This window comes from Poromitra crassiceps (assembly GCF_964638095.1).
Source record: "Poromitra crassiceps genome assembly, chromosome: 9".
Lineage (NCBI taxonomy): Eukaryota > Metazoa > Chordata > Actinopteri > Beryciformes > Melamphaidae > Poromitra > Poromitra crassiceps.
This window is the reverse complement of record NC_139630.1, coordinates 53,591,315-53,609,927: the sequence shown is the minus strand read 5'-3', so window position 1 is coordinate 53,609,927 and position 18,613 is coordinate 53,591,315. Positions and strand designations below refer to the sequence as shown.

The window sequence follows — 18,613 nt, the reverse complement described above, 5'->3', positions numbered from 1 at the left end:
AGAGAGAGACAGAGAGAGATGGGGAGAGAGACAGAGGGGGTGGGAGAGACAGAGAGAGGGAGGGGGGGGAGAGAGACAGAGAGGGGGAGAGAGAGAGACAGAGAGAGATGGGGAGAGAGGGAGAGAGAGACAGAGAGGGGGAGAGAGAGACAGAGAGGGGGAGAGAGACAGAGGGGGAGAGAGAGAGAGAGACAGAGAGAGATGGGGAGAGAGACAGAGGGGGTGGGAGAGAGGGAGGGGGGGGAGAGAGACAGAGAGGGGGAGAGAGACAGAGAGGGGGAGAGAGACAGTGAAGGCATCATATTTCGGTGATGTTGAGTCAGCATGTGAATGTGATGCATGTGTAGATAGAGTTGGTCATATTTAGAGGGCACGTTCTTAGGCAATAGTGGAATAAGGGCGCGTTCAGAGCAGTCATGTGTAATGTGTGTAGCTGCAGGTGCAATTTGTGCATGTTTCAAAAACAACCAGAACCAGAGTAGTTCTTCTGGTTTGTATTTATTCAATAAAATGTCATGGGTTTCATGCATTTCTTCTTGCCACTGGCATATGATTGAAGATGGTATTAGCTTTCATATCCTTGTAACAGAAACCCATGATCATGTTGATACGGCGGATCTCTAAACTGCTGGTATATATCTGGCACATAGCTTTGGTTCACATTGGCCATAAAATAAAAGAAATATATTATTTCAACAGGTTTCATTTTACAGTCCTGCTTCAGTGGAATAAGTGATCACATAGTGTTAAAAAATAATAATTTGGTTTTCAAGCCATTTCCAAGTATGAGAAACAATAGTAGCAGCTAGACCATAAAAGCAGGTAGCTTTGTAAGAGGGTGGAAAATAAATTGGGGGCAGGTAGACACCAGACATGGGTCAAAGAGTATCCAACAAGCATTTGTTGTAACCCACAATACAAAGACTGCTGGATGACAAATGCAAATTTATATATTTGTGTGTGTGTGTGTGTATGTGTGTGTATATATATATGTGTCCTTGGCAGCTTAATTTACTGTCCTGATGGGGTAAACACCACCCATCGTGGTTGAAACAAAAGCTAAAGTTGTTTGCAAATAACATTTGGCCCATTTGTGTAAAAGACACAAATACAGATCAATCTTGCTATTGTCAGGGTTCCTACACATTTTATCATTCAAAATTACATATTTCTTCCAAACCTTAATTTCTTGCCTGTATTTAAAGTGTTGGTTTTTTTTTTATCTGCATTCAGTACAATCTATTCTGATGGGAGCCGGGTAATATGCTAACTAGGCCATACTACCATATAAAGACAATGCAAATATCACAATTAATTGAATGACAATGGGTCTGCAAAAAGATCAAATATGTAGTTACATGTTTATTGGCATGAAGTGTATCTTTAAGAGATGGAAATTGATTTATTTATTTCCGTACTTCTCCAGATTTTCCATACCTGCATGGGAACCCTGTAATACATTGAACTTATATAATGTAAAATCACTGAGCATGGGTAAGTGTATAAACTACAGTCTGCAGTAAAAACATGTCAGTAGGAGAAAAATCATCCTTAAACAATAAGATAGGACAGTAAAGAGAGTCGTTAGTGAGGCTGCACCTCGTCATGTGCTCAAAACATTTGTTTATAGTCAACATCAGTGGAATCCTGCCATAACCACAGCTGCACATGCATACATACATACATAGTGGTGCTATATGAAAGGAATTGCAGTTACATTTTAGATTTATTTTATGGATAAATAAAAACATTCTGCAGTGTCACTGACAACATGACCTTCCTCCCAAAAGTGAACAATAAACGAGGGGGGGGACACCCAGATATCATAACCACGCATCCATACAGTGTGCCCTAGCTTCCTTCCAATAAAACCGTTTTAAAAAGTGGACCTAGAACTGGACCTGAAGGTACGGGCCAATTTGAATGGTCTTTAATTCCAAACTTCCTGTGCAATAATCAGACAAAACCATTGATCTTGAAATCTCTAACCAATCTCAGTGATTGAAAAGAAACCTCACTATCGTCATCATCATCATCAGCACAGTGAGCACACTCTGACTGCAGTGTTTGTCCCGGGTACGTGGTCGACTTCAACATCGCCCACATTTCTCTGGCCTGTCGCGCCGGCATCTGAGGTAAAAAGGGGTCTGAGGCCGAACGCCAGTTTAACACTAACAACGGGGGGCGTGAAGAACGTCATTTATTTTCTCTTACGTGGCGTTTCGTGCAAGAGGCGATGTTTTGCAAAGAGTCTCTTCGCCAGCTCGGCTTCATTCAATCATGGTCGCGGCTCATAGTCTCCGACTGCGTGAGCAGGCTGCGTCGTGGTCCTAAAGCCTCCCTGTTTCCCCAATATGGGAAAGTTCGTCGTTTATCACAGACCACATTCCTAAGGCTCGCTTCTCCTGCAGTTACGTCTCACTCTTTCCCATCTGGTGACTCACATTGCTGGATCTCATTGCTCATCACCCTAAGCAGCAGCAGCATCATCATCATCGCAGCTTGTCCTTGTGGCTCTTGCCTGCCCCCCGGAGCCCACCTCGGGTTCAGGATGCAGAGGCCTTGGGGGCTCAGTTGAAACCTATAGGCCCCCTGTGCCCTTGGGTCTCCGCAGAAGCCTGGGGGGCTCAGTTGAAACCGAGGCCTGTGCCCTTGGGTCTCTGTGTGGCCCGGATGGGCTCGGTGATGCCCCGGCCCTCGGGACCCAGGCCCATCCCTGGGCTCCAGCCCATGCTCTGTAGCATGCGGCTCCCCATGTTCGTCTCAGGAATGGGAACCGCACTCTCCCCGACCACTACTGAAGAGAGAAGCAAACGTGTCAGCGGAGGGGGGATTTGTCAGCTTTTGTGTGTGTGGAATAGCAAACATGTTTATGTATACTTATTGTTATATGGGCAGATATGCCTACAACAAGATTCATGCTGGATCATAGTAACAAGCGGATGCTAGCTAGCTTTCAGTAGCCATCCTTTGAGCCGGTTAAAGCACATCAATGAGGTTAGAGGGGCAGGGTGGAGCATTGTCAGGACCAGAAATCAATTCGGCATCCTTCAATTACAAGACAGCCTCCCAACCCAACCTCCTAACCATCTGCACTATGTGCTCTGCATGAGAATGATAAGAGGAAGACAAGATGCTGAGATGTGAGGAGATAAAAGAGCCAGATGATTTATTAAGACTTGGAGTCTAAGGCTCCTCTGAAAACAATCCATTTCAAAAAGTGATACTTAACTGTACCCTAACCGTCTTTGTCATTCCAGTCAAAATAGCATTACTATGTGTTGAAAAGACATCCAATTAGGGGAAGTAGCCATTAGATAATTCTAATCCCACTTCCTGGAAGGTCAGAGGGAAGGGGATCCTAGATGCTGACCTATTACCCCTTTATTACCCCCATTACCTCTTTCTAGTATGCAGGTAAAACCATTAGGCTGTCCCACCCACTCCCAACACAGCAACTGTCCCAGAGGAAAGGGGGGTGGTTTTGAAGAGGGGCGGGGTTTAGACAAGTACAATTGGCTAAGAGCTAATCCAGTATCTCTGCTTTGACGGCTTGACCAGCCAGCTGACTCTTGTCCAACATGGCTTAGGATGGGAGGAGGTGAAGAGTTGAAGCAGGGTTTAGGGAGGGCGAGAGGAGCAAAGAGATGGCGATGGGATGGAAAGAGGGACATATTTTCTTCAATGAAACCTTTTACGACTGTGGGGTCAAAACCTCTCTTTACCGTTTCCATACAATTGTCTCAATATCAGTACGAGGGAGAGGGGAGGAAAAGGAGGCTTCTTAATGTAGCGAGCTCGACTGAAGAGAGCTAACGAGGACAGGAGAGGGGGAGGCAAACGAGGGAGAGAACCAGAGCCAAGAAGACAATACACCGAGCGGTTGGTAGAAAGTGCCAGATGGTGTGCTAGGTATGGCTAGGTGTGTGTCCGGTACCTGAGGGGGCGGCGGAGCCGAGGGGGGCTGCTTTGCGCCTCCGCTTGACGTCCCCCGTGCACAGAGAGCCGAGGTGACCACTGGTCTGTCTGCAACAGAAGCACAAACACTGCAGCGTTAGCATGACCTCAAATAACACCGCTACAAGGATTTTGTTTACACTCTTATTTGTTCTAAAAAAATATATCAGTAAATGCTGTGGAAGCAGGGAGGAGTTAGTCTGTCGACGGGACTGCGGGAAGTAATTTTCAACTCTGTTCTCACCTGCTGGCTGTTTTTACCGAACAGCTTCTTCTGTGTCCTCTGTCTGCCCGAGAGTCCCAATGCAGCTAAAGGTAGTGAGAGGGAGTGGAAGACAAAGTTAAAGTTAACAATCAAGCAGCAATTAAATCATTCTTGTATGAAGAATAACAGAAAGCTGATGGAAGCTCATTTAACAGAAGACTATATTGAGTTATTTTATTATTATAAGATCAATGGAATGAGAAATTAGTGAAGTCTCTCACCTGTCCATGTTCTCTCCTAGAGCCCTGGCTGAACCACGGCCTGTTGGACATAAAACAATGTCGTTTAAGCCACAAACTCATACCAATAGGATAGATTACAAATAACAAATTTATATAAATACAATATCCAAATTAGTTTACTGTACTTTAAAGGTAATAGTCTGCAATAGAGCAAAAACTGGCACAGAACAGGGGGAAATCAGACAAACGGAAAGAAAAAAACAGGTATTTGAACAGACGAATATCTTCTCTTGTAAACGGTGTCACCGGTAACACTGGTTTATTTACCGGTGGCAAAATGCCCACACTGTGGCATGCCTACTTTTCACCAATTTGATTGGGGGGGATTTTATTGTGTTGTGTCGTGTTGTTGTTTTCAAACCAGATTTGTGCTACAAAGACAATCAAGTTTGAATTGATTTCTTAGGGGAGGTGGTTTGTGAGCCACTCACTCGTGGGAGTCTTGGGCTTGTCTCCCCAGTCTGTCAGTGAAGCCCTGGCCTGAGCCCCCCTCAGAAGCCTGCTGGTTTCCATGGAGACGACTTAGCCTGGCCTGGAACCCTGATCAACACAGCATGGGTTAGTCAGCAATTAAACTCATTACATGTTTTTATATTATTATTATTATTACATTAATTTGACCATTATAACATTTAAATTCAGCAGACTGTTCCCACTGGAGTAATACTTAATACTAGATCAAAGTAATGAGGCACGTGAGCTACCTAATGCCCCACCATAATCACCATGTTATAAACATGACCAGTTAATGGTCATTAATTAAGATAATTAGTCAATATAAATTCCTACGTAAACATAGTGGTCTTCACATAACACATGCGTGGTAATAATATGAACATTTTTTCCACATTAATATGCACATTTATGCAGCGAGGTGCTACAGAATCTACCCAGATGACCTACTACTCTACAGGGGAAACCTAACCTGTAACTTTAAGTATGATGTTTCTATGATGCATTGTTCTTCAGTTATTGTGTGTCTACACAGACAAACAGGCGGGCGCCACCATGGCGACACAATGTCCCGCATACCCTGTGACACAGCAAACAACCCACGCTTAACTGGTCCATCTCCATTGTGGTCTTGATAGGGCTATTGTAGGCTATATTTCATACCATCTAATCATGTGGGAAATGTCTACTAAGAGAATATTCATTCTGTTGCTTTAATAGTGGATGTTGTTGAACCCAGGTAGGAGATGTCACGATGATTTTACCACCACACTTTACAGCTATAATACTACATTGCCTTGCGTGTGCATGCAGCACTTGCTTCCTACTGGTCATGAATGAGACTGCAACAACATTGCGACATTTTTATGAGCTGGCTTATAAAAGCGAACCCAACCAACTGGAAAACACGCATCATTTTTGCGTCTGGTCCGAAACGAGGAACCAGACTAGGCATGTGTGAAAACGCCCTTACATAAAACAGATGTTGATTAAAAAAAATCCTTTGGGGACATCATTTGCAGTGGGGGGAAAAAATAAAAAAAAGTAAATATGGCATGCTAAGTTTTGAGAACTTTAGAAATTTCACCTCTGCCTGTCTAATATACAAAGTTCTACATGGACTGGCGCCGCCTCCTCTTGCTGACTTTATCAAATATCGTGTGACCGCCAATTCGACCCGTGTCACCCGGGCCATTACGAACAAGGTCTGTGAGGTCCCCTTTAGAAAAACTTCCTTTAGTCAGAAGACCCTATCCTTCATGGGAAGCACTCTCTGGAATAATCTACCTCCCTCGATCAGAGAATGCCCGAGTCTCGCCACCTTCAAAGGCCAGTTGAAAATATGGCTCAGATCAAACCAACAATGTGATCACAATTAACGATTTTGCCATGTTTTGCAGCATGCTCTGTGTGTTTTATTTATTTTATTTATTTTAGGTTTCACTAACCTTTTATACTATTAATTTTTTTCTGGTACTATTAACTATGTGTTTTAATCATTTTTGGTTTTACTAACTTTCTGTACTTTTAATCTTTGTTGTATTATTAATTTTTCTTTCACTTTCATGACTACATCAACCTGCCATGGGACTACAGGTGGAAACTAGCCCTTGGGCTACAACCTGGCATATTTACTGTACGGCTGTACTGTTCATTAATGTGTAAAGTCCCATTCTTTAAATAAATGAATCTGAATCTGAATCTGAAATATTACAATATCGCAACATTCAATATATCGCAATACTAGCATATCATGAGTTAAGGATTGTGATAATATCATATCGTAGGGCATCTGGTGATTCCCACCCCTGCTAATATCATAAAGCAGCAGTAGTAGTGGAGAATGACTCTCACAGTCCCTCCCTGCATGTTCACCAGTTACACCCTGTGTGCTTATGTGCTGGTTGCCATCAGATATGCCTTGTAAGCTCACAGCTGCCCCCATGCTACTGCTCCAACAGGCATGTCAAGACAGTCCAGGGTATCTGCAGGTCTCACAAAGCTACCTGTCCCAATCGCCCTGTTCTATTCACCTAAGAGAGGAGGCAAGACCTCCGATGACTGGATTTAACACATTGTAATCGTTTTTAAGACCTTATATATTATTTAGATACTTTTTTTAATCTTTGAAGGACCTGCAGACACCCCGCACTCACTGTCCTGCGGAGAGAGGAGAGAGGGAGGCCATTCTAGAGTCTCCCTCTGGGACGGTGTCTCTCCGCAGCTCTGCTGTGGGTGTGGGTGAGGGGGAGGCGGGGGGCACTCGCCGACCCTCCCCAGGAAAGTCACACCGCTGCCCTGGACACAGCGTGGGCATGTGGGGCCGCCACTCGCATGAGTAAGGCTGTCATCACTTGGCTGAGATATTGTGGCTGAGTCACGACTTGCTCACATTCTCTGCCGTATATGGAGAGAGCAGTTACCGAGATTGAAAATGGCGTCCGTGAGGTCACAGTGACCTTGACCTTTGACCACCAAAATGTAATCAGTTCATCCTTGAGTCCAAGTGGACGTTTGAGGCGAATTAGATTAAATTCCCGTCAAGGCGTTCCTGAGATATCACGTTAACGAGCATGAACGAGTGTTCGTGATGTCACAGTGACCTTGAACTTTGACCACCAAAATCTAATCAGTTCATCCTTGAGTCCAAGTGGAAGTTTGAGACAAATTCGAAGAAATTCCATAAAGGCGTTCCTGAGATATCATGTTAACGAGCTTGAAAATGGCATTCGTGAGGTCACGGTGACCTTGACCTTTGATCACCAAAATCTAATCAGTTCAATCATCCCTGCGTCCAAGTCGACGTTTCAGCCAAATATATCCTGAGACATCGCGTTAACGAACATCGGACGGACGGACAACCCGAATCCATAATGCCTCCGGCCCGGCTAACGCCGGCGGAGGCATAAAGAAAAAAATCATACTGTAGCTCTCAAGCCAAGTGTCCCACCTGTGCGTTCCCTTTAGGCCTGCTTGCTGCCTACCTCTCTGCGCTCCGGGGCTCATGAGGGGGAAGGATCCGGTGAGGATGCTGTTGAAGACGGGGTCAGCTAGGTCCAGCTCCTCCGACCCCGCCTCCCTCTCCCACCAGGGAACCACTCCGGCCACCCCGCACGCACCCCCGGGCCCTGAACCGGAGCCCAGCTCGCCATCGTAAAACCAATCGCTCTGCTCATCGTCACCTGGAAGGCAAAGTAGGAAAATGTGACCTGATGTTCATCGGCAGTGGTAGAGGTGCAGTGGTAGAGGTGCAGTGGTGGAGGTGCAGTGGTGGAGGTGCAGTGGTGGAGGTGCAGTGGTGGAGGTGCAGTGGTGGAGGTGCAGTGGTAGAGATGCAGAGGTCGTTAGAAGGCCAACGTTTTGACATGTTTGCTGCTCTGCACAGTCGCTGCGCCTCTCGAGAATCACTTCCTGATATCCGGCAGCACTGATCTAGGATAAATATAGGGTGAGGGACTTCTGCCATTATATAGGATTGACTGGCTTGGCATCACAAAGGTTGGAAAATGTTTTACTTTTGAAAACCTGTTCAATTTCCAACCCGCTTTGTATCATCATTACAATGTCGTTATATGCAGATGGACAGTGTTTACCCATCTGTGTTTTGGATCTTCAAAACTAGATAAACAAGTAGCCAGGCTTGCACTCGAGTTCATCATTCTACATTGTCTGGATGCAATCAGTCACAATAAGAGCCATGAAAAAGTAATGGATACAGATTTAAATAAATTCAGACCCAAGAGAGGCATAACAGCCATTTTGAAGCCAGGTGCGGATATACAGAGATGTGATTTCATACAGTGAAATCTTACTTGTGGTGTTAATTTGCCATACATAGAGATAGCAAGAAGCCTCTGCTCTAGCCCTTACTTTTAATATAGGCCAATGTATCACTGAGGAAAAAAGCATAGTGTGCATGGTCCTGGTGTCAATTGGAGTTATTTCTGAGTGAGTACCTTGCCTCCCCTCATCATTGGTGTAAAGGCCTCCATCACTGCTGTTACTAACACTGCTGGTCTCACTGACATAGAAAGAGAAAGGAAAAAATACATTAAGGACATTTCAAGCAACAAAAATGCATAAAGTTGAAGCGAAAAATGATTTACCAGAAGAAAAACTAGTTAGCTGAGAGTTCCTCCTCACCACTTGGCATACACTCAAGCTCTCTCTCGCTCACACATTGTAACACACACCCTGGAGCATCGACAGTAAGAAAAAAAACACTAACCACCTGTCACTCATCTCCTCGTCCGAGGCCTTCAGCTCCTCTAGCTCCATCTTGTCCTTGGACCCTTCGGTTGTAGCTGAGATGGGATCCTCACTCTCCACCACCACCCCCTCATCTGCAGCCTCCACTCCCAGCCTGTGGGCGGTCATTTTCCTCTTCTTCACCCTGCACTTCCCTCCCCCTGGCCCTGCCATCCCACCTCCGCAGAGCTCCATAGCACACCTTCCCTCGGCCGCTACAACCCCAGGCAGCCTGGCCCCGGCGGGGGCTTTGGGGACAGGCGGCGGCCCTAGTATGGTGGAGGAGTGGGCAGCCAGTTCCAGAGGTGGGTCTACAGCCATACGTTTGACCTTACGTCGGCGCCTCAGGCTACGGGTGGCCTCTGCGGAGCCCAGTACGCCCAGGTCATCCTGCCACAGCGGGCGCTTATTTCGGCCCGTGTCAGCTGTGAGGGGGGTGCGGCGTTTGGGGCCAAGCTCTTCATCCGAGTCGCTGTTGTCACGGCCATGGCTGTTGGCAGCAGAGACACCTCCAGTGCCGGCACGGTAGTCCTGCAACACATGTCAGTACTGAATTAACGTCAACATTTCAAACAGGAAGATGTATGTAACATTTATGAAAGCCTGATGTCACTGTAAAAACTAGTGACTTCCAGTTAGAAGAGCAGGACCAAAGCATTGAACCGGATTAGAGTTGTAATGCTTTTGCACCAGTGTGGGATGTACTGTAATAAATAGTGACTGGTCAGTGGTCAAGACCACTGGTCAAGATGTAGGACAGGAATGGAAGGGGAAAACTTTTATATTGCGAGTTTTCACCATTCTTATTAAGGGATTTTATTATTGTCACTTCTACTAACCTGGCTGTCAGCAAACCAAATTTGTGTTACAAATAAGTTTGAATTGATTTTCGAGGGAAACAGTGGTTTGTGATGTGAGCCACTCACTCATGGCATTCTTGGGCTTGTCTCTTTACCCCGTTTGGGAAACTCCCTCTTCATTTGACCTCCTCCAGAACACAGGGTGAGCTACAGTAAAGTGCCCCTGGACCTGGTAGGACCTTCTGAAGTGCCTTGCTCTTGGACACTCCAGAAGGGTGGAGCCTGCAGACACAGGGCTTCAACTTGGAACCTCCTGGTTGAAGAACGGCCTCTGTAACCACCGAGTAGACCATCTTTCTCCCTCCCTTCCATCCACTCACTCACCTTGTGTTCCTCCACACTGGACTCGGAGCCCTCACTGAGGTGGCCCGTCTCCCAGGGTGGGTGGGGGTTATCGGACCGTCGTTTCCTGCCCCGCCGCTTTCGGGCCTGCCTCTTCAGCAGACAGCCCACGGCCAGTGCGTGGTCCCCTCCATCGCCAAAGCCACCACGAACTGCCTGCTCTGAGCTCTCCTCCAGCGCTGACACCAGGTCATGGACCAGCTCGTCCATCGTCCGGCAAAAGTGCCTGAGGTGGAAGGAAAGAGGGTGATGTGGAGCCTGTTCTCACACGAAATAACAGTAAATTACACGGCTAGCCATGTCAACGAATCTGAAGAAGGCAACCTATGTAATTGTTTGTTATTAGCTAGTGTGTGCAGGTAAGTAAGCGATGGGTCCTCTGGGGACATTCAGTGGCATAGTAACGTTAGGCCTTCAGGAGACATCTCTCTATGTGTGGAATGTGACGTAAGTTGCTACAAACCCTCATATATAGCGTTAGGCCAAGAAGGTTAACGTTAGCTCTCTGGTCAGCAACTTATGCTAAAAGATGAGCAGTAAATTACCTTACGTTAGACGGTGGGTTGCTATTAATTTCATAGGTTCAAGTTAGCGTTAGCTAACTTAGCTAGTTGTTTTGATTTTGACGTTTCCTCTCTTTTCGTCGTGCCAATACCGGATGGATCTTTTGCTACTAACGTGTCTAACGTTAACTCATCCACAGGTCTGACCTTAATGTACAGGCTGTTAATGTCGTTAATAAACTCTCTTGAAACGAACATTAACACTGAAGTTACTGTGCTTGAGTTTGCTTGCTGTCGTCGTCGTTAGCTTGATAAGCTACGTTACCCAACTCAACTACAATGAACAAATAGCTAGCTTTGATGTCATAAAAGCGAATAGATGTCATAAAAGCTAACTACCGTAAATGACAACCTTCACACAACGTTAAAATATGTTAGTGTTTAACTCGTGACTATCAAGAAAGTAGCTAAACAACAAAGGTGCCGTTTAATATCCTCAGCTGAGGGGATCTTAGCTACTGGCTAGTTAGCATAGCTAACGTTAGCGTACTACGTTAGCCCGGCTGATTTGGACGTGTTACGTCTTGGCGATTTCAAAGACCACCTACCAGCCTGTTCCCGCTTTACCGATGGTTTTTAAATTAGCCGCACGGAACATTAAAGCCGTCAAATGCCAAATACCTTCAACCAGAAACAATGGACACAGATTTACATACTACGACAGACCGCATTCTGACACAATAGCCAACGCTAGCTAGATCAATATGCGACTCCTCGACAGGAGGATACCGTGAAAACAGCAAGAGGTATGCTGCTACGTTTAAGTGCTATCGGAAATATCAGAACTATGGCTTCAGTGGAGGAAAAAGAGGTAATCTTGTATGACAATCGAGCTGCCAAGATTTTAGATTTAGGGAAATTGTAGCCGTGATGCGCTGTTATTGGCATTAGTATGAGTATGAGTATTGATTTTAAAGAGTTTTAATCTAAGCACAGAGCACATAAAGGCAACAGCAGGTCCTACTCGTTGTCACAGACAACGCATGTAATTGCTTTATTTGAGCGCTAGAGGGCAGTGTTCTATTGGAGAAGGATGCAAAGAACCTGGAGCTGCATCAGCTCATTTAGCAGTCAGAGGGCCTGTCAAATATAAACCAGAGGTCAAGAGTTTAATCAAATCAGTGACAACAGTGTCATATTAATTACAGTGGTCAGGGCATCCGGGAGACTTGGACTTCACCCCAATGCGGCAGGTGCTACTGGTCCTCTTATGTGAATGTCACTGTGACTGTGACTGCCCGACAGCCAACATGGGGTCAACAGAGACAACAGGTGTCACTGCCTCAGTGTTAAATAATGAGAAATTTACACATAGAAATAACTGTGGGGCACACATGAAGAGAGGAACCAACCCTTGTGCCAAGATAACAGGTCGTCTGACTGGTGTGCGTGCGTGTGTGTGCGTGTGTGTGTGTGTGTGTGTGTGTGTCTGTGTGTGTGTGTGTGTGTGTGTGTGTGTGTGTGTGTGTGTGTGTGTGTGTAACTAACAACACTTACTTACAGTAGCAGACTGGCACACAGTCAGTCCTAACATATAGTGCGTCCCCAAATGCCTAAGAAGTCAAGAGTGTCTGTCGTACTATGACCAATCGAGGCCCGTCTCAGGTTTCTGACGGGGGGTCCCAGGTCAATTTAGTAAGACTCTTCACCAAGCGCACGCAGCATTCAGACACTTGACACACTCCCAGAGAGGAGACACGCTCTCTAAGGGACAGGATCGATTCGAATGCGCTTGACAGTTAGTCAAACGACTGGTTTGCAGACACCAAACCTGTGGAGTTTTCCGTACAGTTGAGCTTATTGCCAACGCCTGGGAGAGGTTGAGGAGCCGCAGCTGGGATCGAACATATGATGGAAGCATGATATCGATAGAGGAATTTGACGAGTTATATGAGGCTGAACACGATGCCACTGACAGCACCTGGAGCTGGGTAACGTCCTTTATCATTTCTCTACATACAGTATGTGGATGGCTGCCTTATGAGAAATGCAGCATGAGTTTTGGATAGGAGAGAGCACGTCGTGTTGAACTTCACCATCATGGTGAACTTCATCCTGGTGATGAAAGTCAGGGTGAAGGAGCAGTGTGGAGTGCATTCTTGTTTCATGCAGTTTACATTAATTGATCAGCCAAAATATTGTTTTGTAGGCTTCAGTGTCTTATCCGCTGCTTCTCCTACAAGGCATTAATCAGCATTATAATGATTTCCTTTTGTTTTGCAGTGAAATACAGAAGAAAGACAACATAGTGTTGGGTGTAGATGTGTGTATAATGCTCTCATGCATGCATACGAGTGAGTATGGATCTCAACATGCTCATAGTGAGCCTCTGGGGGTAAAGTAGCTGACATGCCACGGCCAGCCAGCTGAGACAGCGAGGCCAGGGGTGTGCGTTTCAGAACCCCCCCCCCCCCGTAAGACGACCTGATCTGATTACAGTTTGCAGGGCGAGAGGGCGAGAAGAGAAAAAGGGGGTGACGGGGGGAATGAGAGGTGAAAATGGGGCGAAAGCTGGGTGGCGTGGAGGGATGGGTTGATGGATCCTTTTCACAAACCCTGCACAATCTACTTTGAGAGAAGTGAACATTTTCATTCTAAACAAAATAACTCAAATGATTGCTTGTAAGATTAATTATCATCAAAAATATTGGCAATCTATGGCTTATATGCTTTCAAAACAGCGATATTTGTGTGTGTAGTCAATGTTTTTACATTATTGATTCATTCAGCCATACAGCCATAAACCATCAATAATATCCTCTGTTTTTGTCCTGCTGGATATTAGCAAACCATTACTATTATTATCAAACGGATGAAGGGCAAACTGTTTGTCCCTTTTAGCTTCCTCTCAAATTAAGCAACATTGAGCAACATTAGCTGGAACAGACTATCTTATGACTCTCAGGCCAGTATCGCCCGGTATCGCCTCAGGCTCTGATATCAACTGAGTCTATGAAAGGATTCTGTAGTGGATTTGTCAAACCAGCTTGTTGAGGCATGTGAGACGACAGCGATGCTGAATCAGAGTGACTAGCATGCGAGCTTTAAAAAGTTGGTCTTCATCTTTGTGAACTCTTGAGGAACCTATAGAGTTAAAGTTACATTTTTATGGGGAAATCTTAAAGTAATAACTAATAATCAAGAGTCCCATCATGGTGGAGCCAATCAGACAGACACAGTTTGGCTGTGTAACAGAGAGCAAGTGTCAAGCTTTGAGCCTGGAAATAAGCTATAAATGAGAACCTTTGTTATTGAATAGAACTAGGTGGTGTAACACCTAAATATGCAGAGTTGTTGACTGGCTGCATAGTGTGGTTGAGCAACAAACAAATGTTTCACAGGCTTTAAAATTGTTGGCCCTTCTGCTTAAAATCACTTTGTTTACTATTTCATGCGAGATAGCCCATATCTGTAGGCCAAACAAAAAGTTGTCCTACTACAACGTAGTACAACAAGAGAGAGGTCACCTCAGAAACAAACTCCCGTATCCAAAGCTGGGATTGGCTGAATGTGAGACCATACCGGCCAAGACACGCCTCCCCTGCAATTCTCATTTTTGACTTACTTGGTCGGTAGGTCAACTTACAGGTATCGAATGAGGTCCTTTCTAATTGTGTGTGTGTGTGTGTGCGCGTGTGTCACTGTGTGTGTGTGTGTGCGCGTGTGTCACTGTGTGTGTGTGTGTCATTGTGTGTGTGTGCGTGTGCGTGTGCGTGTGCGTGTGGGTGTGTGTACGTGCGTGCATGCATGTGTGTGAGTGAGTGAATGGATGGATGTAAAATAACTGAAAAGGATCTGGGGGGGTTTAAAAAAAATAAGCAAATGGTATTTTACATTTGTTATACTTTTGTTTAATGTGGCTAGGAATTCAGACATTTCTTCTGATGCTAAATCTCTTCCTGTGTTTCTCAACTCGCTTCTTTTTTAAATGGATTTTATGCTTTATATTGACAGAGAGTGATAGAGAGAGAGACAGGTATGGGAGAGGGAGGACATGCAGCAAAGGGGGTTGGATTCAAACCACGGGTCGCTGCCAGAACGACTGAGCCTTAAATGGTACGCACACTGTACCCGTTGAGCCAGCGGGGGTGCCCCTCAAATCGCTTCTTGTAGCCTGATACTGGTCTTGGCACATGGGAAATCTCTATCATGATGTCTAGGTCCAGCCAGCCAACTCTTCCTGGTGAAGCAGCTTGTTCTTGGAAACACATATTATAGGACGAACAGCTGTCTCACCCTTGTATCCTTTGATTAGAAGAGAAACCAATGACATTTTAGAGCTTGACCTGGGCACAGCTTGTGCAAGACAACCTGCTGACCACCGCATAGTATTGGAATAAGATAACGTGTCACCCTGATTTAGTAAAGCCTCGACATATTTGCCTTGTGATCAGGAAGGAGCGAGATAACTTCACGCTGATGTGTGTCATGCTCCTCCTGACATGCAGATAGCCCCAAGGTCTTGTGATGAGATGTTTGTCACACGTCAGTCTGACTTGCAGGGTAAGCAGCAGCAGCGCACAAACAATTATGAAGTGTTTGTTTCAGTGCAACAAACGTGTTAATTCAAATGTTCTTGCTGAGTTGCATCTTGAAGGTGACTACTGTACATGTGTAGCAGCTAGTAGTCTTGTCCCCCCAGAGGCTTAGGAAAGACGGGATAGATTGAAAACCAGCTTTAGCTCCACAATGGAGACTCGCTTCCTCCTCCTCGCGCCTTTCCTCGTATTCTCATTTTATGCATTTGAGGAAAATTGGCACGAGAAAGAAATTGCTACAGCACACTTTCAGATGTGTCCCTATCTGAAGACATCCACATTTTCAGATCAGTGACGTTGAAGGACAGAATCAGAGACCAGATGAAAGGACACATTACATCGGTGGTTCTCACGTTTTTTCACATGAAGGACCCCTAAACTGACAACAATTAGAAATGTTTTTTTTTTTTTTTCATTGTGTTACTTATGAATGGAATATAGCAAAAATAAATGACCGCCCTTTTGGCTGGGGACCCCCTGGAAACACCTCAAGGACCCCCGGGGGTCCCCGGGGCCCCCATTTGAGAACCACTGCATTACATCACTGAGTGACTCAGTGACATGGAAAAACTAGACCACCTTCACCATGTTCTACCCATTCATGAGGTCAGGTCACAAGTGAGGTCAGGGCAGGCTTGTGTGGGGCTCTGTGTCAGCAGTTTTAAGAGGCAAAGTTCTCTGGAAACACACTGAGACATACCTAGAACTGGAAGGTCAAACACACACACATGTATGTACACACACACTCGTACGTACACACACTCGTGAGTCAGCTTCGAGCTCAGACCAGTAAAACATGAGACTATATAGTAGGCTGCAAAGTGACGCAGGGTCAGGATGCATCGTAAACCCACATTTTTGAAGTCTCTCTGCCCTGTTACCTAACACGTAATCCACCTCCACTCCGTTTTCTTGACCTACAATCGTAAAACTGTCAAATTAATCGCCGGAGTGCTATACATTACATATACATACATATACATATATATGTCGTTTGATTTATTCACTTCATTCTCATTCATGTTTAAAAACAGTGATCCTGTGTGACAAAGTGAACATTTGGAAGGTAAACAACAGAGGCCGACACGTGCTGTGTAGCCTACAGCAAATATACAACCAGTAAAACAACAAACAGAGCTGATCGAGGGGTTGGTAGGCTGTGATGAAAAACCCTAAACAAAGACATGCATTCTTCCTTTTCTCTCAAAGGCCAGATCAAACCTGCATCACATGCTGAAAAACAATTAGCACACACACGCATACACGCGCGCGCGCGCACACACACACACACACAGTGCTGACGGCTAGAGAGGGCTGCAGTAGCGTGTTGCCTATTGCATATCTGAGGGTTTGCTCAGAGTTCATCTTCCTATTTAAACATGTTACTGTCAGGGTTTTGGCTGCGTTCCCAGCTTTAATGGCCTACATTGTGACTATGGTATATATAGTCAGTGAAGTGCAGGGGCGTCATGCAAGCCAAAAATCTGAGGGGGCGAACTCTGGCGCCGCCCGGAGGGCGGCAAAAAATTTGGGGGGTTGGAAGCCAGATTTAGAGGAATATCTCATTTTAAATTAACAGACTGAGCAGGTGTAACCATAAGGCTATTTTCCAAACTGCTCAGCCTCCTGGAAAGATCCATAATCACCAGACTAAGTACATTGCCACTGCCCAGGCTCAATGGACTTGACAAAAAAGGGAGACCACATGTTTCAAAGCAATGTAACACAATGTTTATTTTGGCTGGTATTGCCTTTTCAGAAGGTAGAAATCTTTCCTCTAGAGCAGGGTTCCCAACCTTTTTTGTGCCAAGGACTGGTAGATACATGGGAAAAAAAAGTCGCGGACCGGTTGTCAATTCTAATGGTTTTAGTTATATATATTTACTCACCAGGTGGCGACAAAGGGTAAATAACAGCCTTTTGTGTTGTACTGTATGTAGCCTATACAGTATTTATGTTTTTGTTTTAACTACAAACATACATAAACGTAAACTTGAAACTATGTTTCAACTACCATACACAGCCTATAATAATATAGCCTATGTTTATAAAAAAAAAAAAAAAAAAAAAATTTTTTTTTTTTTTTTTACCTCTCAAAAATCTGAGGGGGCAATTGCCCCCTCAGTTACAATGGGCATGACGCTTCTGGTGAAGTGTGTGTGTGTGTGTGTGTGTGTGTGTGTGTGTGTGTGTGTGTGTGTGTGTGTGTGTGTGTGTGTGTGTGTGTGTGTGTGTGTGTGTGTGTGTGTGTGTGTGTGCGCGTGTGTGTGTGTGTGTGTGTGTGTGTGTGTGGGAGGGAGGGAGGGAGGGAGGGAGGAAGAGATTTGCTTTGCCCTTACATAGACATTGCACATATGGTTTTGCTGGTTTCAGTCTGGTAGCTGGTGAGAGTGTGTAGACCACTTCCTCTCCTTGAGCTCCTGACACATGAGGCATCAGACTGAACTGGCTTCCATAATAGACATCGCCTGTGGGACCACGGAGCGCCGTGATTGGCCAGAAAGATCACCTCACTGCGTCTGACTGATGCGCTGACTTCAAAGCGATGCGCTGACGTAGCGCCGAACGGTTCCCAAGTCAAATGTCGTGAACTTTTTACTCTAGCTGGACTTTTGGTCATTTTACACTGTAGCGTGAACTTACAACAATGTAACATTCAGCTCAAATATCAAATAAAACCTCACGTAAAAATAAAGCATTGGCTATATAAACTAGGCAATACATAAATTAAATTAAAATTAAAATGAATGAAAACTAACTTGTGAAACAAAGTTTATAGCCTATTACCTGAAGACCAGATAATCCCCACTACTACTTTGAGAATTAGGGCAGTCACCAGTTTGCAACAACGCAAGTGGCTGCAAAACAACCTTGTTGCCACAGTGGCAGCAGCTCCAGCGCTGCGTTTAACAACGGAACAACTCAATGCTGATTGGTCAGCAGCCTGGCTTTGCGTGCACGTGATGTCATCGCTCGAAAGGCTCCGAGAGAGAGAGAGAGAGAGAGAGAGAGAGAGAGAGAGAGCGCGAGCGAGAGAGAGAGAGAGAGCGAGAGAGAGAGAGAGAGAGAGAGAGAGAGAGAGAGAATGTCAATATTGCGCTTAAAATAGTCACTATGTGCTGCTGCTGCTGCTGCTGCTGACAGG

General features: G+C 45.3%; 1 protein-coding gene across 3 annotated transcripts; it reads right to left on the bottom strand.

Moving 5' to 3' along the window:
- Positions 1–847: 847 nt before the first annotated feature.
- gpatch2 (G patch domain containing 2) lies at positions 848–11,620 on the bottom strand. 3 transcript variants are annotated; one of them, XM_083643386.1, is made up of 10 exons: positions 11,479–11,620; positions 10,350–10,593; positions 9,146–9,696; positions 8,874–8,938; positions 7,902–8,099; positions 4,896–5,004; positions 4,444–4,483; positions 4,202–4,266; positions 3,938–4,026; positions 848–2,797 (listed from the first exon to the last, which is right to left on the bottom strand). In XM_083643386.1, exons 1-10 carry the CDS (start codon positions 11,526–11,528, stop codon positions 2,628–2,630), a joined length of 1,581 nt encoding a protein of 526 aa, XP_083499512.1. In that variant the 5' UTR covers positions 11,529–11,620; the 3' UTR covers positions 848–2,627. The 3 variants fall into 3 exon arrangements, with proteins under 3 accessions (XP_083499512.1, XP_083499513.1, XP_083499514.1); XM_083643387.1 differs by having other exon boundaries at positions 848–2,794; XM_083643388.1 differs by having other exon boundaries at positions 9,149–9,696.
- Between the last annotated feature and the right edge of the window lie 6,993 nt (positions 11,621–18,613).